The 25,995-nt window shown below is 47.0% G+C and overlaps 1 protein-coding gene across 1 annotated transcript in view; it reads left to right on the plus strand.

Annotated features, from left to right (window-relative positions):
* ccdc82 (coiled-coil domain containing 82) overlaps nt 1-25,995 on the plus strand; it is a 122,699-nt gene that overhangs the window by 34,967 nt on the left and 61,737 nt on the right. Inside the window, exons 3-4 of the mRNA XM_070891942.1 lie at nt 10,662-10,839; nt 24,325-24,417. Coding sequence (XP_070748043.1) covers nt 10,662-10,839; nt 24,325-24,417 — 271 coding nt within the window. The remainder of the gene's footprint in view (nt 1-10,661; nt 10,840-24,324; nt 24,418-25,995) is intronic.

Consider the following 25,995-nt stretch of genomic DNA (forward strand, 5'->3'; position numbering starts at 1 on the left):
TACAAGCCTTTGCAGGGGTCCAAGAAACAAATCTTCACTTTTTCTGCAGTCCTTTTAAAAATGGCCAAGTGCCAATGTTTGTTTGAGACTGCGCATGTGCGCACGCTCCAACGTGCACGCGCAGGGTTGCCGGTACCACGAAGGCTAATTTAAATTGTACCCGCCCCCTGCTACTTAGAAAATCGGCGCGAGTGTTAGGCTCCGCTCCCTGCTGCGAAGAGCGTGCCGCGCCAAGCAGACATCTTGGAGTTTTTTTTAAGCGCAGTTTTCGGCGTGAAAAACAGGCGCCCAGCTCGGAGGTGCGCCGTTTTCGCCGCGGGACGAATCTTGGGGCCATAGTCTTGGCCCTCCAAATCGTGGTCCAGGGTCCATGTCGACTATGCAGGCCTATTTTGGGGTAAAATGTTCCTTGTGGTTGGAGATGTGTACTCCAAATGGATTTAATGTGAGATAACGTCGGCAAGCACATCCGCTGCCACCACTGAAAGCCTGCGGGCCATTTTTGTCATGCACAGACTACCTGATGTCCTTGTGAATGACAACAGGCCATGTTTTACCAGTGCTGAGTTCAAAGAGTTCATGACCCGTAATGGGATTAAACATGTTACATCTGCCCCATTCAAACCAGAGCCCAATGGTCAGACAGAGAGAGCAGCACAAACCATCAAGCAGGGTTTGAAGAGGGTAACTGAAGGCTCACTGCAGTCTCGCCTATCCCGAGTCCTGTTTAGCTACCGCACGAGATCCCACTCGCTCACTGGGATTCCACCTGCTGAACTGCTCATGAAAAGGGCACTCAAGACAAGGCTCTTGTTCGTTCACCCTGATCTACATGAACAGGTAGAGAGCAGGCGGCTTCAACAAAGTGCATATCATGATAGCGCAAATGTGTCACGCGAAATTGAAATCAATGACCCTGTATCTGTATTGAATTATGGACAAGGTTCCAAGTGGCTTCTCGGCACCATTGTGGTGTTTTGGGTCAAACTTTCAAATGGACTCATTCACCGGAAACACTTGGACCAAATCAAACTCAGATTCACGGAATATCTTGAGCAACCCACTTTGGACCCTACCTTCTTTGATCCCCCCCCCCCCCTCCCCCCGCAACATACACACCAATGTCAACCGACACTGCAGTTGGACACGAAGCAGAACCCATCACCCGCAGCAGCCTAGCAGGACTCACCACACCAGGCAGCCCAGCAAGGCCAGCTGCACAGCAGCCCAGCGAGGGCCCAACAAACGATTCACCAAAACCAGCATTTGCACCGAGACAATCAACCAAGGAAAGAAAGGCCCCAGATCGACTGACCTTGTAAATAGTTACACTGTTGACTTTTGGGGCGGGGGTGGCGGTGGAGTGTTATATATGTAAACTTGTATATACCTTGTACAGCCACCAGAGGGCTCATCCCCTGGAGTCCCAAGGGATCCCACAATCCCTTGGGAGCACAGGTACTTAAGGAAGCCTCACAGACTGGAGAGGCACTTTGGAGACCTGCAATAAAAGACTATGGTCACACTTTACTTAGAGCTCACAGTATCCAGTCAGACTCTTTATTCATACACAACAGTGAGTGTGGTGGAGACAGGGGACAGGGGTTTAAGAAGACGGTTAGCAGTAGAGAATAGTAGCCGGGGATTATCTTTGCATTCCAGAATGAGAAGAGAATTTATAGAGCCTATATTCAACTAAATACAAATGTAACTTAAAGTGTATTTCTCAGTCACATATATTTCTTTTTGGGGCTTCTCTGTTGCCATCTGCCTTTGTGCCTTTAGTTGAGTGACTTCCATTTCCCCTATCCTCTTCCTCCATTTTACATAGAGCATTCGGAATGCTCCTCAATCTTTGGTTCTTGGAAGAAGAGCAGGACCATTGTATGGATGGCAGGTGAATGAAGCTGCACTGGAGGCACTTGACACCAATCCGCTGGTAATTTCGTACCACAGCATACAGCCATTTGACCTATGATCAGGGCCTGTGGAGGTCTTGCTTTCCAAAGTGGACCTGCACAGGCACCACTCTGACTTTGACAGTTAAGGTCGTAGCTGTCCCTAATTTTTATGCCATGGGGTCATTCCAGTTTGGCGGCCATCTGCAGCATTCGGCAAACAGCTGAACAGATGCATTAAGCAAGTAAGGGATGCATTGTTGGCTGGAATAAATAATTTCATCTCCTTCTGCACAGACAGCAGCAGTATGACATGGTCCATGGTCCTTCAGGGATCCTACCACTATGTAATTTTTACACAGTGGTAGGCTCCCTGAAGGACCATGGATCATGGAGTCAGGTTAAATCCCCATGCCCAGTGACACCCTTCCTCTGTCCACTCTTTCAATCTGCAGCTCATTTGTGCCCAGCAAAACTGCATTATTGAAGTAAATGCTCACTTTTCTGTGAGTCACCACAATGTATTTATTTGACAGCAGTCCACTTTGACCCAGAAAGGTAAATCTGTGGGTGGCTTATGGGAGATCAAGGCTATCCTCTACAGTCATGGCTGATGATACGTAGCCAGAGATCATCAAATATACTGTTGAACAGGATCAGTCATGTGCTACTGAGAGCATATGTAAAAATGAAGAGCAGCAAAAGCAAGTGTTGATCCCTTAGAGGCTGAGACAGGCAAAATTATATTGTAGAACAAGGAAATGGCAGACAATTGAAACAAATATTTTATATCTGTGTTCACAGTAGAAGACACAAAAAGTATATTAAAAATCGTGGGAATCAAGGGGCTAATGAGAGTGAGGAAATTAAACTAATTAAAATCAGTAGAGAAAAAGTACTTGAGAAATTAATGGGACTAAAAGCTGACAAATCCCCTGGACCTGATGGCGTACATTCTAGGGTTTTAAAAGAGGTGGCTGTGGAGATGGTAGGTGCATTGGTTGTGATTTTCCAGAGTTCTCGAGATTCTAGAACCGCCCCAGTGGATTGGAAGGTAGCAAATGTTGTAAAGTCCTTACACAATGCCACAAATCCATCTGTGACCTGAACCTTTATTCACAGGACCAAGAAGTGATGACCCTGTGTGGGACCTCCCTTTATTTACCTGGATGACCAGGTGAGGAGTGTCTCCCACAAGTTCACCCCCTGTGGTCAAGGTGTGCATTTCTTACGTATATACAGTATTGCAGTGTTGTTACATAAAGGTTACATACATGACATCACCGCCCCCTCAACATCTTATTGGGATCATAGGTTAAGTATCTCGGGCGGTCTGCGCTCTCTCATGGAACGCCGCAGTTGGGGCTCTGGTTGTTGAGCCTTGGTATGCGTGTCTGTACCCTGTGGTGATTCCGGCCTGTCCGGGCTGGCCGCAGGGACTGTGCATGCTGCTGATTGTTCTTGTTGCTCATTCACTGGCGGTGGTGTGAATACCATCTCATGATCTTCCTCAGGCTCCTCGGTGTCCATGCTGAACCTTTTTTTTACTTGGTCCAGATGCTTGCGGCATATCTGCCCATTGTTAAGTTTAGCCACTATGACCCTATTCCCCTCTTTGTCTATTACAGTACCCTCAAGCCATTTGGGCCTCAAAGCGTGACGGGGTCATCAATTTCTATACATGTCCGCCTTGAATTTCGGTCATGGTATTCATTTTGGGACTGGTGCTTGCCCTCATAATGTCGGACAGGACTGGACGAATGAGGGACAGCCGAGTTTTGAGTGTTTGTTTCATGAGTAGCTCCGCGGGCGGGACCCCCGTGAGCGAGTGCGGTCGGGACCTATAGGCCAGCATTGAAGGGAGGGTCCTTGAATCCGGAGCATGCCTTGTTTTATGATTTGGACCGCACGTTCCACCTGGCCATTGGAGGCCGGCTTGAACGGTGCTGTCCTGACATGGTTAGTGCCATTACCCGACATGAACTCCCGGAATTCGTAATTTGTGAAACATGGACCATTATCGCTAACAAGGATGTCCGGCAAGCCGTGGGTCACAAAGACCGCGTGCAGACTCTCCACGGTGGTGGATGTCGTGTACGAATTCAAAATGATGCACTCGATCCATTTCGAGTACACATCAACCACAATGAGAAACATTTTTCCCATGAACGGGCCCACGTAGTCTACGTGAATATGTGACTATGGCCTGGTGGGCCAGGGCCACGGGCTGAGCGGGGCCTCCCTGGGGGCATTACCTAGCTGGACACACGTCGTGCACCTGCGAACACAGTGTTCCAGGTCTGAATCAATTCCCGGCCACCGTACCTGTGACCGGGCAATGGCCTTCATCAGCACGATGCCTGGGTGCTCGCTGTGGAATTCTCTGATGAATGCTTCCCTGCCCCTCTGGGACATGACTACCCGGCTGCTCCATAGTAGGCAGTCGGCTTGGATGGAGAGCTCATCCATCCGTCTGTGAAACGGCCTGACCTCCTCAGGGCATGCTCCATGTGCGGGCGCCCAATCCCCAGTCAGGACACATTTCTTAATCAAGGATAGGAGGGGATCTCTGTTGGTCCAGATTTTGATCTGTCGGGCTGTGATGGGGGAGGCTGCGCTGTTAAAGGCATCGACAGCCATGATCATCTCAGCGCTTTGCTCCGGTGCCCCCTCAGTGGTGGCCAGTGGAAGCCTGCTGAGCGCGTCAGCGCAGTTTTCGGTGCCGGGCCGGTGCCGGATGGTGTAATCATACGCAGCGAGCGTGAGAGCCTATCGCTGTATGCGAGCTGATGCATTGGCATTGACAGCCTTGCTGTCTGACAGCAGGGATGTTAACGGCTTGTGGTCCGTTTCTAATTCGAACCTCCTGCCAAAAAGTTACTGATGCATCTTTTTCACCCCACAGACACATGCGAGTGCTTCCTTCTCAACCATCCCATATCCCCGTTCAGCTTGAGAGAGCAACCCGGAGGCATAAGACACAGGCTGTAGTTGGCACTCAGCGTTACCCTGCTGCAACACGCACCCAACCCCATAGGACGATGCATCACATGTCAGAACCAATTTCTTACGGGGGTTGTACAGGGTCAACAACTTATTTGAACAAAGTAGGTTCCATGCCCGATTGAAAGCCCATTCCTGACAGTCGCCCCAAAACCAATCGCAACCCTTACGCAGGAGCACGTGTAACGGCTCCAACAATGTGCTTAATTTTGGCAGAAAGTTCCCGAAATAGTTCAAGAGTCCCAGAAATGAACGCAAGTCCGATGTGTTGCAGGGCCTGGGAGCTCGTCGAATCACCTCTGTTTTGGAGTCGGTAGGCCGAATCCCGTCTGCAGCAACCCTCCTGCTCAGAAACTCGACCTCGGGAGCCAAAAACACACACTTAGACTTCTTGAGTCGCAGGCCTACCCGGCCCAGTCGGCGTAGCACCACCTCCAGGTTGTGGAGGTGTTCCTCGGTGTCACGACCGATGATGAGGATGTCGCCTTGAAATACGATTGTTCCGGGAATGGATTTCAGCAAGCTTTCCATGTTTCTTTGAAAAATCACGGCCGCTGATCGAATGCCAAACGGACACCTATTGTAAACAAACAGTCCCTTGTGCCTGGTGATGCTAGTCAGTAGTTTAGATTCGTTGGCCAGTTCTTGGGTCATGTAGGCTGAAGTGGGGTCCAACTTGGTGAACAGCTTGCCGCCTGCCAGTGTGGCAAAAAGGTCCTCCGCTCTCGGGAGCGGGTATTGGTCTTATAGGGACACCCAATTGATAGTGGCCTTGTAGTCGCCACAGATCCTGACCGAGCCATCCGCTTTTGGGACGGGAACGATGGGGCTCACCCAGTCGCTGAATTCAACGGGCGAGATGATGCCCTCTCTCAGCAACCGATCCAATTCGCTCTCAATTTTCTCCTGCATCACATACAGCACAGTTCTGGCTTTGTGGTGCACTGATCTGGCGTCCGGGGTGATGCATATCACTACTTTGGTACCTTTGAACGTCCCGACACCAGATTGAAATAGTGACTCAAATTGCTGTAGGACCTGTGAGCATGAACTTCGCTCCGCAGATGACATGGCGTGCACATTCCCCCCATTTCCAGTTCATCTCAGCTAACCAGCTCAACCCCAACAGTGCGGGACCATTGCCCGGGACAATCCAGAGCGGCAGCCGGTTCACCGATCCATTGTGTGTGACCGCCAACATTGCACTGCCTAGTACTGGAATTATTTCTTTGGTGTACGTCCGTAATTGCGTCTCAATGCGTTCTAGTTTGGATCTGCTGGCTTTGTGTGGCCACAGCTTTTTGAATTGTTGAACACTCATGAGTGACTGGCTGGCCCCCGTGTCCAGCTCCATGTGTACAGGGATGTTGTTTAATAGGACTTTCATCATCATGGGTGGCGTTTTGGTATATGAGCTGTGAATGTTTGCCACATTAACCCGCTGAACTTCAGCGTCCATTGATTTGCCCAAGCATCACCCTGCCTCGCAGACCCCTCATCTGGTTCATCTGCCTCGTATATTAGCCTGGTTACAGGCTTTTTGCACATTCTGGCTAAATGGCCACTGAGGTTACAATTTCTGCAGATGAACTGTTGAAACCTGCAAGTCCTGGCAGCATGTCTGCCCCCACACCTCCAGCATGAACTGAGATTCCCATTGTTGTGACAAGGCATTTCTCTCTGATTGTCCCTTTGACTGCTCTTGAGCACCCTGTTAGTGGGTGTCAATGGCCCCATCCCGGGCCGCATTGTCCACTGGGGGGGCGTAAATGTCCGTTGAGTCTGCCATTGTCTCTGTTGGAGACTTACTCTTGGGTCTATTGCTGCCTGAGGTGTGTCGAACTGCTCTTGCCTGCCTGCGGGGCTCTGTGTTGCATTTATGATATTGACTCCCTGATCCATTGCCACGTTGGAGGCAGAATTGCACGCGTATATTATCTTGGTTTCCTCCTCCACCGCCATAAAAGTCTGAGCCATCAACGCCGCCGCTTCCAAGGTCAAGTCCTTGGTTTCAATTAGCTTTCTGAAAATCCCAGCATGACCGATGCCCTCAATAAAGAAATCCCTTAACATCTCCCCCTGCAGGCGTCTATGAACTTACAGAGGCTGGCCAAGGGACGTAGTTCTGCAACGAAATCCGGTATGCTCTGTCCTTCCCGACGTCGGTGGGTGTAGAATCTGTGTCGGGCCATGTGTACGCTGCTCGCCGGTTTGAGGTGCTCACCGATTAGTTTGCTGAGCTCTTAAAAGGTTTTGTCCGCCGGCTTCTCGGGTGCTAGCAGGTCTTTCATGAGCGCGTAAGTCTAAGGTCCACAGCTGGTCAGCAGATGAGCCCTTCGCTTGTCGGCCGCTGCGTCTCCCAGCCAGTCCTTCGTGACAAAACTCTGCTGGAGCCTCTCAATGAAATTGTTGTAAATCTGTGGAATTCTCTGCCCCAGAGAGCTGTGGAGGCTGGGTCACTGACCAGGTGAGGAGTGTCTCCCACAAGTTCACCCCCTGTGGTCAAGGTGTGCATTTCTTACGTACATATAGTATTGCAGTGTTGTTACATAAAGGTTACATACATGACAAATGTAACCCCATTATTCAAGAAAGGAGGGAGAGAGAATACAGGGAACTCCCGGCCAGTTAGCCTGACATCGGTCGCCGGGAAAATGCTGGAATCCATTATTAAGGAAGTTGTAACAGCGCACTTAGAAAATCATTATATGATTAGGTAGAGTCAGCATAGTTTTATGAAAGGGAAATCATGTTTGACAGATTTATTAGAGTCTTTTGAAGATGTAACTCGCAGGGTAGATAAAGGGGAACCAGTGGATGTAGTATATTTGAATTTCCAAAAGGCATTCGATAAGATGCCACATAAAAGGTTGTTACATAAGGGCACATATAAGAACCTAAGAAATAGGAGGAGGAGGAGTAGGCCATTTGACCCCTCAAGCTCCGCCATTTAATAAGATCATGGCTGATCTGATCATGGACTCAGCTCACTTTCCTGCCCGCTCCCCATAACCCTTTACTCCCTTATCGCTCAAAAATCTGTCTATCTCCGCCTTAAATATATTCAGTGACCCAGCCTCCACAGCTCTCTGGGGCAGTGAATTCCACAGATTTACAACCATCTGAGCCCTTATGAGTGAAAATATCCTCTCTCCATCCACCTTGTCGAGCCCCCTCATTATCTTATATGTTTCGATAAGATCATCTCTCATTCTTCTGAACTCCCATGAGTATAGACCCAACCTACTCAACCTATCTTCATAAATCAACCCTCTCCTCTCCAGAATCAACTTAGTAAACATTCTCTGAACAGCCTCGAATGCAATTATATCCTTAAATACGGAGACCAAAACTGTACGCAGTACTCAATGTGTGGCCTCACCAATACCTTTTACAGTTGTAGCAGGACTTCTCTGCTTCTATACTCTATCCCCCTTGCAATAAAGGCCAACATTCTATTTGCCTTCCTGATTACTTGCTGTACCTGCATACTCACTTTTTGTGTGTTTTGTGCACAAGGACACCCAGGTCTCTCTGTACTGCAGCAGTTTGCAATTTTTCTAAAATTGCAATTTTAGGAAATTGCATTTAAATAATAATTTGTTTTCTATTTTTTCTGCCAAAGTGGATCACCTCACATTTTCCCACATTGTACTCCATCTGCCAAATTTTTGCCCACTCACTTAGTCTGTCTCTATCCCTTTGCAGATTTTTTATGTCCTCACAATTTGCTTTCCCAGCCATTTTTGTATCATCAGCAAACTTGGCTACATTACACTCGGCCCCTTTATCCAAGTCATTAATGTAGGTACATGGGGTTGGGGGTAATGCAATCGTATGGATAGAGGATTGGTTAATGGACAGAAAACAGAGAGTAGGGATAAATGGCTCATTTTCAGATTGGCAGGCTGTAACTAGTGGGGTGCCGCATGGATTAGTACTTGGGCCTCAGCTATTTACAATCTTTATTAATGATGTAGATGAAGGGACCTAGTGCAATGCATCCAAGTTTGCTGACAATACAAAGTGAGCTGTGAGGAGGACGCAAAGAACCTGCAAAGGGATATAGACAGGTTAAGTGAGTGGGCAATGAAGTGGCAGATGAAGTAAAATGTGGGGAAATATGAGGTTATTCACTTTGCTGGGAAGAATAGAAAAGCAGAATATTTTTTAAATGCTGAGAAACTATTAAATGTTGGTGTTTAGAGAGATCTAGCTGTCCTAGTATAAGAAACACAGAGAGATACAGCAAGCAATAAGGAAGGCAAATGGCATGCTAGTCTTTATTGCTAAAGGGTTTGACTACAGGAGTAAATAAGTCTTGCTGCAATTGTACAGGACCATGGTGAGACCACACCTGGAGTACTGTGCACAGTTTTGATTTCCTTATCTAAGGAAGGATCTACTTGCCTTAGAGACGGTGCAACAAAGGTTCGCTAGTTTGATTCCTGGGATGAGAGGGTTGTTCTATGAGACTGAGAAGATTGGATCTGTACTCTCTGGAGTTTTGAAGAACGAGAGGTGATCTCATTGAAACGTAAGATTATGAGTGGGATTGACAGGATAGATGCTGAGAGATGCTTTTCCTGGCTGGAGAGTGTAGAACTAGGGGCCATAGTCTCAGGATAAAGGGTAGGCCATTTAAGATAGAGATGAGGAGGAATTTCTTCAATCATATGGTTGTGAATCTTTGGAATTCTCTGCTCCAAAGAACTGTGGATGCTCAGTCGTTGAGTATATTCAAGGCTGAGATAGATAGAATTTTGGATGCCAGAGGAATAATCATCATCATAGGCAGTCCCTTGGAATCGAGGAAGACTTGCTTCCACTCCTGAAGTGAGTTTTTAGGTGGCTGAACAGTCTAATATGAGAGCCACAGACTCTGTCACAGGTGGGACAGATAGTCGTTGAGGGAAGGGGTGGGCAGGACTGGTTTGCCGCACGCTCTTTCCGCTGCCTGTGCTTGATTTCTGCACGCTCTCGCAATTGAGACTCGAAGTGCTCAGCGTCCTTCCGGATGCACTTTCTCTATTTAGGGCGGTCTTTGGCCAGGGACTCTTAGGTGTCAGTGGGGATGTCGCACTTTATCAGGGAGGCTTTGAGGGTATCCTTCTAATGTTTCCGCTGCCCACCTTTGGCTCGTTTACCGTGAAGGAGCTCCGAATAGAGCACTTACTTTGGGAGTCTTGTGTCTGGCATGCAAACTATGTGGCCTGCCCAGCGGAGCTGATCAAGTGTGGTCGGTGTTTCAATGCTGGGGATGTTGGCCTGGACGAGGACGCCTGTCCTTCCAGCGGATTTGTAGGATATTGCGGAGACATCATTGATGATATATCTCCAGCGACTTGAGGTGTCTACTGTCTGAGGATAGGGCAGGAAAGTGGAGTTGAGGTTGAAGATAAGCCATGATCATTGAATGGCAGAGCAGGCTTGAGGGGCCATATGGCCTACTCCTGCTCCTAATTCTTTGGTTCTTATGTTCTCTGTGAATACAGTTGATCAGGCTGAATACTATAGTTTGTAATGTTAGATTAGTAGCCTGAGTTCTGCTTGACTTCCTTTGGAGCCAGGAAGATATTTCACAGCTATTTATCACGGTGGTTTTATCTGTACTCAGTAACATCCTTCAAGATACCAAATTAATTAGGTAGAATGACAAGGCAGATTTGTTTAGGAATGGAATTATAGTGTAAATGGCATGAACTTGTTCATCCTTTTGATTTTCAAGATATTGTGATATCTATCTGTATCTGCTCATAGGAGTCAGATGAAATGTCTGGGCCATCTTCTCTCTTCCAAGAGGAAAACATCTCTGATACAGAGTGGGAAAATGACAGTTTAAAAGACTTCATTGTGTTTGATGAAAAAGAACCCCATGTGACCACATCAGGACAATCTGAACCATCAAAGTCTCTTCTGGCAAAGCATCTTCCAAACCGTAAGTAATAGTGGGCTTCTACTTTCACAAGGTTGCTCATACTAACTTAGTATAATCAGAAGGCAAGGCACAATTGTCATTAATTCAAGATGACTACAAGATTGATCAATTGCAAGCCTTAATTGAAGTTTAAATCCATGTATCATTATTTGCAGTTTTGGAGGAAAAAATTAAAGATTTAGAAACAGAAACATAGAAAATAGGTGCAGGAGTAGGCCTTTCGGCCCTTCGAGCCTGCACCACCATTCAATATGATCATGGCTGATCATGCAACTTCAGTATCCCATTCCTGCTTTCTCTCCATACCCTTTGATCCCTTTAGCCATAAGGGCCACATCTAACTCCTTTTTGAATTTCTCTAACGAACTGGCCTCAACAACTTTCTGTGGTAGAGAATTCCACAGGTTCACAATTCTCTGAGTGAAGAAGTTTCTCCTCATCTTGGTCCTAAATGGCTTACCCTTTATCCTTAGACTGTGACCCCTGGTTCTGGACTTCCCCAACATTGGGAACATTCTTCCTGCTTCGAGCCTGCACCACCATTCAATATGATCATGATCAGCCATGATCATATTGAATGGTGGTGCAGGCTCAAAGGGTCGAATGGCCCACTCCTGCACCTACTTTCTATGTTTCTATGTTTCTAACCTATCCAATCCGGTCAGAATTTTATATGTTTCTATGAGATCCCCTCTCATTCTTCTAAATTCCAGTGAATATAAGCCTAGTCGATCCAGTCTTTCTTCATATGTCAGTCCTGCCATCCCCGGGAATCAGTCTGGTGAACCTTCACTGCACTCCCTCAATAGCAAGAATGTCCTTCCTCAGATTAGGAGACCAAAACTGTACACAATATACAAGGTGTGGCCTCACCCAAGGCCCTGTGCAACTGCAGTAAGACCTCCCTGCTCCTATACTCAAATCCTCTCGCTATGAAGGCTAGCATGCCATTTGCCATCTTCACCACTTGCTGTACCTGCATGCCAAACTTCAATGACTGATGTACCATGACACCCAGGTCTCATTGCACCTCCCCTTTTCCTGATCTGTCACCATTCAGATAATATTCTGTCTTCCTGTTTTTGCCATCAAAGTGGATAACCTCACATTTATCTACATTATACTGCATCTGCCATGCATTTGCCCACTCACCTAACCTGTCCAAGTCACCTTGCAGCCTCTTAGCATCCTCCTCATAACTCACACTGACTCCCAGCTTAGTGTCATCTGCAAACTTGGAGATATTACATTCAATTCCTTCGTCCAAACCATTAATGTATATTGTAAATAGCTGGGGGCCCAGCACTGAACCTTGCGATACCCCACTAGTCACTGCCTGCCATTCTGAAAAGGACCCGTTTATTCCTACTCTTTGCTTCCTGTCTGCCAACTAGTTCTCTATCCACGTCAATACATTACCACCAATACCATGTGCTTTAATTTTGCACATGAATCTCTTGTGTGGGACCTTGACAAAAGCCTTTTGAACGTCCAAATACACCATATCCACTGGTTCTCCCTTGTCCACGCTATACTAGTTACATCCTCAAAAAATTCTAGAAGATTTTTCAAGCATGATTTCCCTTTCATAAATCCATGCTGACTTGGACCGATCCTGTTACTGCTTTCCAAATGCGCTGCTATTACATCTTTAATAATTGATTCCAACATTTTCCCCATGACCGATGTCAGGCTAACCGGTCTATAATTCCCTGTTTTCTCTCTCCCTTTTTTAAAAAAGTGGGTTTACATTAGTTACCCTCCAATCGATAGGAACTGATCCAGAGTCTATAGAATGTTGGAAAATGATCACCAATGCGTCCACTATTTCTAGGGCCACTTCCTTAAGTACTCTGGGATGCAGACGATCAGGCCCTGGGGATTTATCGGCCTTCAATCACATCAATTTCCCTGACACAATTTCCTGACTAATGAGGATTTCCTTCAGTTCCTCCTTCTTGCCAGACCCTCGGTCCCCTAGTAATTCCAGAAGGTTATTTGTATCTTCCTTAGAAGATAGAACCAAAGTCTTTGTTCAATTGGTCTGCCATTTCTTTATTCCCCATTATAAATTCACCTGATTCTGACTGCAAGGGACCTACGTTTGTCTTCACTAATCGTTTTCTCTTCACATATCTATAGAAGTTTTTGCAGTCAGTTATTATGTTCCCTGCAAGCTTACTCTCATACTCTATTTTCCCTCTCCTAATTAAACCCTTTGTCCTCCTCTGCTGAATTCTAAATTTCTCCCAGTCCTCAGGTTTGCTGCTTTTCCTGGCCAATTTATATGCCTCTTCCTTGGATTTAACACTATCCCTAATTTCCCTTGTTAGCCACGGTTGAGCCACCTTCCCCGTTTTATTTTTACGCCAGACAGGGATGTACAATTTGTTAATTTGTGACTAGTTTTTGATTTTATTATATTTGACTTTATTACGATAAAAGAACTGGGTATGGAGTAATTTTTTGTTTTGCAGGTGGCAACAGCATAACCCTGAATCTGCCTCCGACCCATCCATTTCTGGTTTTAACGGAGCCAGGATGGGAGGCAGGATGGGGCGGGCAGATAGCTGCCAGAAGGGGGCCGCCTATTTAAATAGAAGCCTCTTCTTTAACCTCCATCTTGTGTTTAACTGCAGCTGTTTCGGTTTTGCACACCTTGCAAAAGCCATCAGCTACAACAAGCTACTGCAGCACTGGAGGTCCTCGAGGAGGAGGGATGTCCTATACCCACAGGGCGGAGGGAGCAAGGATGCCATCTTGCCCTCCTGTCCCTCTCTCCTGCAGCAGCTCTGGTGCAGCTCTGCCGAGCCTCATCTCCTCCTCCCATTCCTCATCCAGACCAAGGGGGACCCAAGCAAGATGCCCATGACCAAGCACTCCCTTTCTCCTGTTGATGCCTATTAGGTGTCCAATAAGATGGAGTAGCACAGCACTTACTCTTTTTAGGTGAAGTCCTCAGAGAATTTATGGAATAAATATTGCTCGAGTGTTGGTAAAATCTTGACAAAATGTCCCATCATCATCATCATAGGCAGCCCCTCGGAGTCGTGGATAACTTGCTTCCACTCTAAAAGTGAGTTCTCAGGTGACTGAGGAGTCCAGTGCGGGTCCTGCAGTCTCTGTCACAGGGGGGCAGACAGTGGTTGAAGGAAAGGGTGGGTGGGGAGCCTGGGTTGACGCACACTCTTTCTGCTGTCTATGCTTGGTTTTTGCATGTTCTCGGCAATAGGACTCGAGGTGCTCCGCGCCTTCCCAGATGCTCTTCCTCCACTTTGGACAATCGTGGGCCAGGGATTCCCAGGAGTCAGTGAGATGTTGCACTTTATCAAGGAGGCTTTAAGGGTGTCCTTGAAGCATTTCCTCTGCTCACCTGGGGATCGCTTGCTGTGTCGAAGCTCCACATGGAGCGCTTGCTTTGGGAGTCTCATGTCGGGCATACGGATGATATGACCCAGCCAACGGAGCTGATCGAGCATGGTCAATGCTTCGATGCTGGGGATGTTAGCCTGAGCGAGAACACTGATGTTGGTGTGTCTATTCTGCCAATGGATTTGTAGGATCTTGCGGAGACAGCGCTGGTGGTACTTCTCCAGCATTTTGAGGTCCCAAACAGCTGGTCGCTGTTAGGAAAGGGTTTTGAAGTGCTAACCACCAAAATGGCATGCAGCCTCTTTAATGAGCGCTGGTAGGCATTTTTAATGGTAATCAGCTGTTTAACCTGCATCCAGGCAGTCATTCCTAGTGTTGGCTTCGACTCCTTTACCAAGGTGGCGTCTTGCGCTAAACATAAGCTGAACTGGCTTTGCAGCTTAAGACCCCATCTTGGCCACCTCGGAGTTTCTCTTTAGCGCCTAAAGTATTTGACGAAAATTGCCCCACCAAGATTTTTATTGTTTCTATGAAATTCTATCTTATTAAAGTTTGATAGCTAAATTTTTCGTAAATCCTATCTTTATGTTTCAATTTACTTTAACCTGAATTTAATATTATCATTTAAATAAATCCCTGCAGAATAACATGCCTCCACATGTTGATTGGAGAGGGTGGGGGGGGGGGGTGGGGTGCGGATGGCACAGGTTGACTCGGTTATTGTCTGTAGAAACTTCAGATTGCCATCTACAGCTCTACTACCAACACTCACTGTTAAAGCTCACGAAAGATGACCATGAGCAAGGTTCCAGTTGATGACTGAAAATCAGGGAACCATACCTCAGGAGGAGCCTTCAGAATAGGATAGCAAGGGAGAAAATTGCAAATCATAAAACAAATGTTTAAAAAATTAAATCGATAATTAATTATTTACGTTAACATGTTTTTTGCATTTTCTCCAAAAGTTTTATATTTAAATCTGAAAATAATCCTATTGTAAATGCTCTGTTTGATCGACGAAAGTGAAGCCAACATACTACAATCTGGTCAGCTAAGGCGATCCCCTTGGACTATAGCTGTTTACCGAGAAAAAAGAGCCTGATCTTCACTTGTCTAAGATCTCAAGGATTAATGAAGTGTTATTGCCGTTGGAACACTATCTGTTATATGTATATTTCGATAGAGAAAGTAGACCCAGTCCCCGGCCGAAATCTTCCCAACCCTGCCCGTGCAAGTTTGGAGACAGGCCCGCTGTCAAACTGGCTCTGATTGACAGTGGGATGGAAGTCCGCTCTGATCCCGCCTCCATGTCAGTTTCGCAACTGTTGGGTCTGTGTGCGGATCGCAGACCCGACAGCAAGCAGCGGGCCAGTAAAATAAGATGCTTAAGAGGTAATTTAAAAGGATTTAAAAGGATTTTACCCAGCCACTTTCCATTTTACCAAGTTTTCAACAAGTTTGCCATCCTTCAGGTTTCACAGCAGGTAAGTAGAGTCGGGGTCTCAGTGATTTTCCATTGCTTTGGCTAGTTGAGAGCTGCAGAAGTGGAATAAAAGCTACCATTTCACAGCTGTTTACTTTCCAATGTCAGAAGCTGAAGTCTTCAGGATTTGGAAGAAACTTTTGAGCTGTATGCAGTTTGGAAGTATTTGCAGTGAACTCTCTATCCACTGTCACCTCCTTGGAGCAAGCTCTCTCACCATTGACAGATTGCTTCTGTCATCTGAACCTCATCTGCCATCTATTCCAGTAACATCGGTGCCCTTGAAAAAAATCTCACTTTGGTCCTCATGGTCCCACCACGTTCAGCCCCAACACCATCACTAAACATACCAGCATCACCAACAACACCAACCTTCTCTGCAATCACCTGATGTTTCACAAGACATGGGGTATCAGCACCTAACCACATTGCTGTCTGGGAGGTCAGGGATGGCCTCACCATGGCCACATTTACTTCACATGATGCTGTGCACCCTGGTTGCCACATGATGCGCCAGGTTGGCACCACCCCACACCAGCACCATAAAGCATTCCTACATTATAACGGTGACTACACTCCAAAAGTACTTCATTGGCTGTAAAGCGCTTTGAAACGTCTGGTGGTCATGAAAGGCGCTATATAAATCCAAGTCTTTCTTTGCAATGCCCAAGTCATTCCTTTCACATTCATCACCATTGTGCAGGAACCCTTATGTCTGACCATGCACTACAACTCACTAAACCACTTCCAAAGGTGCACACAAATCTGTCCAAAAACACAAAGTGTTCAAAATAAAGATTTCAATGCTTGACAACAGATTAGCAGAAACTCTACATGAACATTGGCTCAAATACCCAAGTGCCCACCCTTGTGTGTTTTTAGTTGTTATTATTGAACAAGGGTGAGTGTGAGGGGTGGCTCTTGAGATGGGGCAGTGATACTGTAGATAGAGAGAGAGAGAAAGGGATAGGTGGAGGTGCAAGGTAAGTTGGTGTGAGTAAGGATGTGCAGGGTAGGGTAGGGAAGGCAGAGTGATGGGGATGTGATGAGTGGCACAGCAGGATGAGGTTGAATGTGGCCTTGCAGTAACTCTACTGAGATCATTGAAAGGTTTGCGCCATTGCACCCAGATCCTTCTGACAACATCCCTGCTTGTGCCCTCCTGTGCAATGTGCAAGCAGGCTACATTGGTGTCCTGTGGAGGTCTCTTCTGCCCATTGGCAGGAAAGAGAACCTCCTTGCATGCTGTGACTCCCTCCATAAGCATCTGGAGGGAGTCATGGGAGAGCTTGAATGCAGCCATGCAACTTTTAGCAGTGCTTGTCAGTGTTTGCAGCACCTCAATGCTGTAGAACACTGACAGAACAACTGTCCAAAAAAAGTTGGTAATGGTCCCTTTTAAAGAAACCGATTCTTGACACGTCATCAGATGATGTCATCAGACCTGCTTTCTGTTACTTGGCTGGGAACCTCGCAGGGCGGGCTTAACAAGCCCCAACAACGTAAAATCAGAGCGCAGTGGAAGCGGGAGCAGGGTCGCAGTCCACCACTTACTTCGGCCGCACTGAGCCCGCCTTGTAAGTAAAATCGCGGCTCCCAGTACTGAATAATTATACTTCCACAGTTCTGAGAAATACAGCTAACATAGGGGCTGAATTTGGTGCAGGTTGCGCCCACAGCTGCCGAGGATCCGCTGGAAATGTATATTTTCTGGGCGATTCATCCGGAACCGCCCATCTGCTGTCCAGGTTCCACTCGGCGCGAGATTGGTCGTGGAGGGATCGCTGGCGTGACTTCATAGAAACATAGAAAATAGGTGCAGGAGTCGGCCATTCGGCCCTTCTAGCCTGCACCACCATTCAATGAGTTCATGGCTGAACATGCAACTTCAGTACCCCATTCCTGCTTTCTCGCCATAACCCTTGATCCCCCTAGTAGTAAGGACTTCATCTAACTCCCTTTTGAATATACTTAGTGAATTGGCCTCAACAACTTTCTGTGATAGAGAATTCCACAGGTTCACCACTCTCTGGGTGAAGAAGGTTCTCCTCATCTCGGTCCTAAATGACTTACCCCTTATCCTTAGACTGTGTCCCCTGGTTCTGGACTTCCCCAACATTGGGAACATTCTTCCTGCATCTAACCTGTCTAAACCCGTCAGAATTTTAAACGTTTCGATGAGGTCCCCTCTCATTCTTCTGAACTCCAGTGAATACAAGATCAGTTGATCCAGTCTTTCTTGATAGGTCAGTCCCACCATCCCGGGAATCAGTCTGGTGAACCTTCGCTGCACTCCCTCAATAGCAAGAATGTCCTTCCTCAAGTTAGGAGGCCAAAAATGTACACAATACTCCAGGTGTGGTTTCACCAAGGCTCTGTACAACTGTAGCAACACCTCCCTGCCGCTGTACTCAAATCCCCTCGCTATAAAGGCCAACATGCCATTTGTTTTCTTAACCGCCTGCTATACCTGCATGCCAACCTTCAATGACTGATGAACCATGACACCCAGGTCTCGTTGCACCTCTCCTTTTCCTAATCTGTCACCATTCAGATAATAGTCTGTCTCTCTGTTTTTACCACCAAAGTGGATAACCTCACATTTATCCACATTATACTTCATCTGCCATGCATTTGCCCACTCATCTAACCTTTACTCCTACTCTTTGCTTCCTGTCTGACAACCAGTTCTCAATCCATGTCAGCACACTACCCCCAATCCCATGTGCTTTAACTTTGCACATTAATCTCTTGTGTGGGACCTTGTCGAAAGCCTTCTGCCGCCTGCCCATGCCGGATGCTGAAAATCGGCCATTTTGGTGAGGGATGTTGGCCTCAGATCAACCTGCCGCCCGCCTGAAGGACCGCTCGCAAAAAGCAGGTCTGACCTGGCTGTGTGTCGGGTGGCAGGGAGAAGGGCTCCGAGTGCTGCAGCGCTGCACATCGCGGCTATGGTACAGATGCTGGGCCATCATGAGTGGGACTGCTGGAAAACGTGAGGTGGATGTTGCTTTACTTTATTGCTGATGGTCAGGTTTAATTTGGATGTGATAAAAGCGACTGAAATGTGTCTAGGCTGATGGAAACATTTTTCTTTGACCTTGCTGAAAGACCTTCATTGAGAAGCCCAAAGGCGAAGGCAAAATAATTATGAATAAGTGAAAAGTCACATTTTGCCCATCCAAGCTGATTAATTAATTCTGTGACACAATCCTTCAAGAAGTTCTCAAGGAAGCACTACCTGTCACATAGAGGGTGAGAGGGTTAGGGTTAGAATGATCTATTGTAAGCCTGAGACAGCTGCAGACTCTTGACAACATTTGTATGGGAGGAAAAGAGTATAAAGTTACAGCTATTCGACTTTAGGGGCAGCACGATTACAGACCAAACTGAGGAAGGACTACGATCAATAGAACACAGCAAGAGACAAGCGCCGCAGTGACTTAGTGGCCTACCATTGAGGTTTCAACGACTAGACTGCCACTATCGCCTCGTTAATGTGTCTTTCTTTGTGCTGCAAGGAAACTACTTCATAAAATCTGTTCTGATTCATCACAAAAGACCGGTACCCAGCATGCCTTGTTGTGGTGAAAGACATAAGTCTATTCTGAGAGAACTAATTAATCTGACACGTCGAATAACGCTCACAGCACATAAAGCGTGTTGCGATGGCTTGATGACCGTACCCATTATGCAGTGCAGTCATATGTGGATGGGAAGATATTCCTGATAAAGCAGATGACCTGAGGGACAGATGTGTGTTTCTCACAAGGCACCACACATGATGTTAAAATCAGACACTCACCAAGAGAGGGTCAACAATGTGAGTGGATTTACAAGTGCACAATAACAAGATTACATAACATTATTACATTTACACCACCAATACCCACTCCTCTACCACCTCTCTTCCCTCCCCCCCCCTCCCCCGCATCCCCTGAAGCGATGCCTAAGCTCCTCTTCCTCGACCAACCTATACCACGGCGTCCCACTTCCCTGCCCCTCTCTGCCTCTGGTTGATGAGGTTGTGCCACGAGGTTGTGCAGGAAGGCAGCGGGATGTCTGCAGACGTGTGCATCTAGGTGAGAAGGCAGGAGGTGTGACCGAAGGCGCCGGGATCTCCTGCTCCTCTGGACCTGTCTGCCTTGAGGTTGTGGGGTCAGGGGCTTGAACTGCGCGTCCAGAAGCCTCAACGGTCTCAGTTGTGCGCTCCAACTCAGTGATGAGCCGGTCCATCTTGTCATCATGCTGTTTGGTGAAGGTGGCCATGCTGGCAGCTGTCCCAGTCATGGTCTGGAGCATATCGCGATCTATCTGCACGCTTGTCCGTGATAGCTGATCCATCTCCAGAATCGCAGAGAGCCGTGGTGAATCCTCAGGTGGTTGCTCGCTCCTGGCGGGTTTTGGCGCCTTGCTTGCCTTCACGCCACGGCCTCTGTGCTTGGTTGAGCTTGTCAATGTGGAGTCCGTTCCAAACCCCAGGAGCACGGAGGCCAACGCCAGGATTCTGCTGACACCTGGCTCACATGGCAGGAGGCTGCTGTCATCCTGTTCCTGCTCCTGGAGTTCAAGGGCTCAAAGATGGGCCCTTCTCCCTCCTCTCTTTCCTCTTCTTCATGGCTCAGGGTAGCAGAGGTGGGAGCCATGGAAATGGGTGATCTGGGAGGATGGGGTGGAGGAGGGATCCGCTGTCTTGAGCTGGGAGCGACGTCGGCATGGGAGACGATCGGGTTTGTCGGCTTCTCTGAAGGCCAAAGGTCGATGATGTGCCTTGATGCGTGCTGTCCGAGTCAACATCTGCAAGTAGAGGATGACATTTCAGTCTGTGGAGTGGGCTGGGGGGAGGGGTCTGCTGGGCAAGCTGAAATGTCAGCCGTGCCATCTTACTTCTGCCACCAAGTAGTTCCATCTCTACATGGGCATAACAATAATGGCCAACAAAGTGTGCGGTAAACCGCGAGTGCCTTAACATTGCATAACCTTTCATGCCATGAGTGTTGCTCAGACCACAGATTAACATAACCTCACCATGCTGTGGCTCTTTATCTGCATTAATATTTGGGGTTGCATGGCGGCAGGCACCCACCAATGCCAACGCACACTCCTCCAGCCTGCTCAATTCGACCACCTCTGCTGTTCCCCCTCCCGTCGCTCTCAGGCTTGCTGCCTTGGATGCTTTTTTCTTCTGTGCAAAGAAATGTTGCAGCCTTTAGCCCCTTTGCTGATGCCCCCCACACACACTCCAAACACACACATATCTGGTGCATAACCTTTTTGCCGTTGGACAGGAGGGGGCGAATAAATTTGTTGCCGCCAGCAAATTGTTCCAACATTTCCGGCATTGGTCCCCATCCCGCTCAATGTTGCCCATTGCGCTCATGATCTCACCGATCTCCCTCCAAATGCATCAGTATTGGGATGATGGAGGCTTGCCACGACCATCGCGGGTGAGGTCTTTGTACCTGCACTCCACCTCCGTCACGAGCTCCTCCAATTCCTCCTCATTAAACCATGGAGCTCTGGGCCTGGTTTTGCCAGTCTTCATTGCTGATTTCTGGTTACTCATCGTCAATGATGAAACGAATGGCTGCTCAACAGTTTGTGTGTCTCAATTTCTCCCACTGCCCCCTCTGCAACTTCCAACTCTCCCCTCTCCAACCTCCAACTCTGTCCTCTCTAACCTCCAATTCTCTCCTATCAAATGCCAACACTCTCCTCTCTCCTCTCACACTCACAGGTGGAATAAAGTGGTGTGCCTTTATGCACATGTGCAGTACAGCAATCAGCCTCAAACGACCCCGAAATGACGACATGTCGGAAGACAAAAACTACACAAAAGAAATCGCGATGTCTCGCGCATGCGCATCGGAGGCCCTCCGAAGATCTCCGAGTGGAGAGGCCTCCAACTGCCACGCACTGATGAAGCCGGCCGCTCACTCCCAATCTGGCCTGGCAACTGCCTCTGACGCTGCCGCCCACACAACGGAGCCGAAAGTGGCTCCCGCCAGGACCTGGCGGCAGCGGTTGGCAAAGAGGTAAGTGCCGCCCTGGGGCCACCGAGAAATGGGCAGCGGCCAAATTGGGCCCCATAAGATGTAATAATGTATAGCCTATTAGTTTCAAGCTTCTCCAGACATGGCCTAGCATTCATATATTGGGCCGTAATTTGTGGTTAGCGACGAAGCAAAATCATTCGCCGCTGGTCCCGAAGTAAGTTTCCCACAAAGATTTTGCGATCTCTCTGACAAGACGTTCAGCTTTTCCGATGCGTAATTGAAATAAACGCAAGTTAATGGGAAATCCCTAATGTCAATAAGCTGTCTAAACAGTCAATCAAAATGCAGAATTCTTACAGGTAGCGAACAAGGAAGTGAGTAAGCTCATTTGAATCTGCCTTTTTAAAAATATCAGAGAGAGCAAAACAAAGATTGGGGCTCTCACATGGGAAAAAGGCAAACCTGAAATAAATCTGAACAAACTTTTTTTTTTAAGTTTCTTAAAAATGTTAATTTTTATCAAAATGGATAAATGTGATAATCCACAATTGGTTTTTCAGGGCCATAACCTGTGTTTAGCAGTCAATACTCTTAAAACCCCAATTACACCTAATCCAAAAGGGTCTAACTTTTAATGGGTATTTAAAAAAAGAGCTGAATTTTTCATCAGTTTCCCTGCTTTCACGGATTAAATTGATTGCCGGTGGCGGGGGAGGGGGAGGGGGAGGGGGGCGGCAGGGGTCAGAGTGCAGCCAGTGTCGGAGCAGTGGAAGATTTAGATCACAGGTCACACACACATTACCCTAAGAGTCTAAGCATTGTAAGGCATTTTATTAAAGAGTGGCAGTTATAAGCATAATCAGATACAACACGTGATTAAGATAGATATAGTAGACATAAAACCCATGACAGATGAGAACGATCTACGGCCTCGGAAAGGAACAGATGGACGTTGAGGCAGAACGTTGTCTCTGAACAGATCCCAAGCTGGTGGAGGTGTTAGGCTGAAACCAGCATGGGGGTCCACCTCAGAGGTTTGAGTTTGACCCCAAGGTGTTAGGCCGAAGCCCACATGAGATCCACCTCGAGAAAACTCTCCCCTCAGTCTGCCTGGTTCTCTCGGGTGCCCGTTTTTATACCTTATTTCAGTGGGCTGGTGGACACCTTGCATCAATCATTTTTTACCCATTCCATTGTTCAATCACAGGGGTCATTTGCTTCTTTATCTCTGTCTGAATGTCTTGTTGCCCTTTCAAGCGACAGCTTGTTTATCTTTAAGGCTCCTTGCTAAATCCTGTATCACCATAGCTAGACCTTGAAGGCCTGTTTATCTCTCTCTGACCTCGCAACTCAGCTCTCTGTACAACTCTTTTCCTGACATGACTGGAATCCTTCTGTGTTCTCAACTTAAGCAAACTGCTGAGCTAGGGAACAGTAACAGACTATTATTTCTTCCAATCCACGATTTCTTACAGTAGTGAATGACTGATCGCAACTTTAGGAGTTCTGCGTTTAGATACATATGTGCTATATCCTGAAGTTGCGGTCAGTTTCAAAGGGGTAATAACAGCAAGTGCTGTTCGTTCACTGTTATTACTCACCGCAAATTCTGGGCTATTATATTAAAAATATAGCACACACTTCCTGTCCAAAAATCTTACTACCTTGTCACAATTTTGAGTCATACTTTTTATGTCAACATTTAACATTGAAAATTACTATGTACAAACTTATAATGGGAAAACCCAATCTAATGATACAACTAATTCCATTGTCATCATTGTATCCTGAACTAATTGAATCACAAAAGATGTTTTTGAGGGTGCTCATTTTCCAAATATGCATTATCAACATGTCAGGAGCATCGAAATAGAAAATATTCTTATGTGCTTTTCCATCCATTAAAAAGCAGAACATTTAAGCCTCAGTGCTTCAAGGCAGTAACTTAAAAACAAGATGGGTTAAATTATGTGGGTGTAAACAGGCTGGGGAAGAGGTTGATGGATGGGAACACAAAGGAAATTGAGATCTGATGGTTCGAAAGGGGCCAGTTTGGGTTCCATTCTCCTGGTCCCCTCCATCATAAAACTGTTGGCTTATGCTTCAGTCATATCCCGAGACTCCCTGCCCCTCCCTCCCCCCCCATGCACCAAAGCCCCTTGCCCTCTCTCACTGGACTCCAGGACCCTGCTCCCCAGACTTCTCCCACATACCCCAGATCCCAGGACTCTCTCTCAGTGTTCACAAATGCCTAGACCACATTCTACCCAATTCCAGAACTACCCTAATGCTTCTAGACCCTGAGACCTTCCTCTCCAACTCCCCCAGATCCCAGGACCTGCCCCATTGTTACTAGAACTGCAACGACTGTCCACACCCCACACCACCTCAGTTTACTGCTAATCCCTGAGGCCCTACCCAGTACTGCCAGAACTTGGGCCTGTTCCCAGTGCTTCCACATCCCAGAGACACCTCTAATGTTGGTGTGCAAGAGTCCCTGCTAATACTACTTGGCATAACAGCCGCCTTCTTGTAAAACCACTAACACACCATGAACAATGCCACAGGAAACCTACCAGTATTTAAGTAAGATTAAAGACCTATGTAAATTTATCTTTCTATTTATACCTACAGTGCTCCTCCACGATCTCTACTCCCACTTCAGAAGAGTTGTTAAAGCTTTGCTGATCAATGCATTTGATGGAAATTTCCTCAAATCCTTGTATGGTGAGTATAGCTGTATAAAGGGAAGTGGGAGCTTCCCAATAGTTCAATGAGTAAAGGTACTGTCCCAATATGGAACTGAGCCATACAGACTAGGAAGGTCCCCAGTTCGATTCCCATTGTGTGCTGAATTAGACGATATTAGCTGTAGCATATACTGTGGAATAATGCAACAGTAGATTTGGACTCAGTGCAAATTGCTTAAGGAATGCTATGTAGTACTGGGTAAGGACAGAACCAGACTCACGTGTGATGCCTCCATAATTGAATAGCCTACTAACAGTACTGTCCAGGTTCATGTATAAGGAATGACCACCAGAAGGTGCCAGTGCCAGTTTACTGTTCCTCGGAATAAGTCAACAGCTTTAAGAGAAGAGGAGGCAAAAGAGAAAACTGAGGAAAAGAACTGATGGATAATTGGTTACAAAATAGAAAAGGAGGAGCAGGTGCTTAAAGGCAACCCTTTGGGACTGATGTTTACTAGATGTGAAGTGATTTTTAAAACATTTCATTATCAACCATTTAAAAACTAGAGGGGCCGAAATTTACCTTCGCCCGAAAGGGGTCGCACCTTCCGCTCCAGAAATGTTAAAGGGGAGAGCCTTCAGCATTTAGAAACTTCGATCCACTGGGCCACCAGGGAGGGTTTCGGCCGGGCCAGGGACCTGGCACCCAAGCGGGGATGCCAAGCTGCCTGTTGGTGGCCCGGCTGAACCCAGGGTCTTACTAGTCGGTCCGACCTGGCAGTCGGCCGACAAAAAAAACCATATAGGCCGTGGCAGTGCGCCCTCTCCTTGAAGGGCCGCTGCGCTACCATGGCTCACAGAGTGAAAGCAAGGTGCACCGACAGAAAAAGCTGTCGGGGGCATCGTGCTGCAGCTCATAGATTTGTGGACCTAAATTTCGTGGCATGTATGATGGAGGTGCAGGAGATCGGCGGTGCGTCCTTTGATGATGCACTTAGGACAGTCGGCAGCAGCGGAGCAGAAATGGGGACCGTTGGAAAAATCCCCGGGTGAACTTCGCTTGTGGCGGCCATTGGACCGGAAGTCGGCGGCCGCTCAACTCCGCCGTCTGGCCGTCGCTTTCTGGCCGCAAGTGGCCTTTTTGGGGAGCTGAATTTCGGCCCCAGAGAGTTCATACATTGATTGTTGTCTATTAAACCACAACATATTTCGTTGCATGCTAGTGGAGGGTCAAAGATCATGTTTTATTTACTTATAAAAAACTTATTCTGCGGTTTCTTTCTTGACCCCTATATTTTCTTTTCTTTTTAATTATAAGGTTATTCTATAGATTACTGAAATACAGTTTAATTGATAAAGCTTTCATTTTTCACATTACTTATTTTAAAAAAAACTGTCCATCCCCATAAAGTTGTCCACCATCTTGATCTTACATGCAGACCTATTAGTCTCTCATTGTGGTTTAACATTTTAGAGAATTTTACTGTATCTCGTTGTCAAAAATAAACACCGTTCTATTTGTTTAAATGGGTTTGCAATTTGTCTCATTCGTTTTGCTTCTGATTCTCTCTTCGAACATTTTACTCATGTTGGCAGCTCTGTTGACATGGAGTGT

The sequence above is a fragment of the Pristiophorus japonicus genome, chromosome 10 (genome assembly GCF_044704955.1).
Source record: "Pristiophorus japonicus isolate sPriJap1 chromosome 10, sPriJap1.hap1, whole genome shotgun sequence".
NCBI classification, from domain to species: domain Eukaryota; kingdom Metazoa; phylum Chordata; class Chondrichthyes; family Pristiophoridae; genus Pristiophorus; species Pristiophorus japonicus.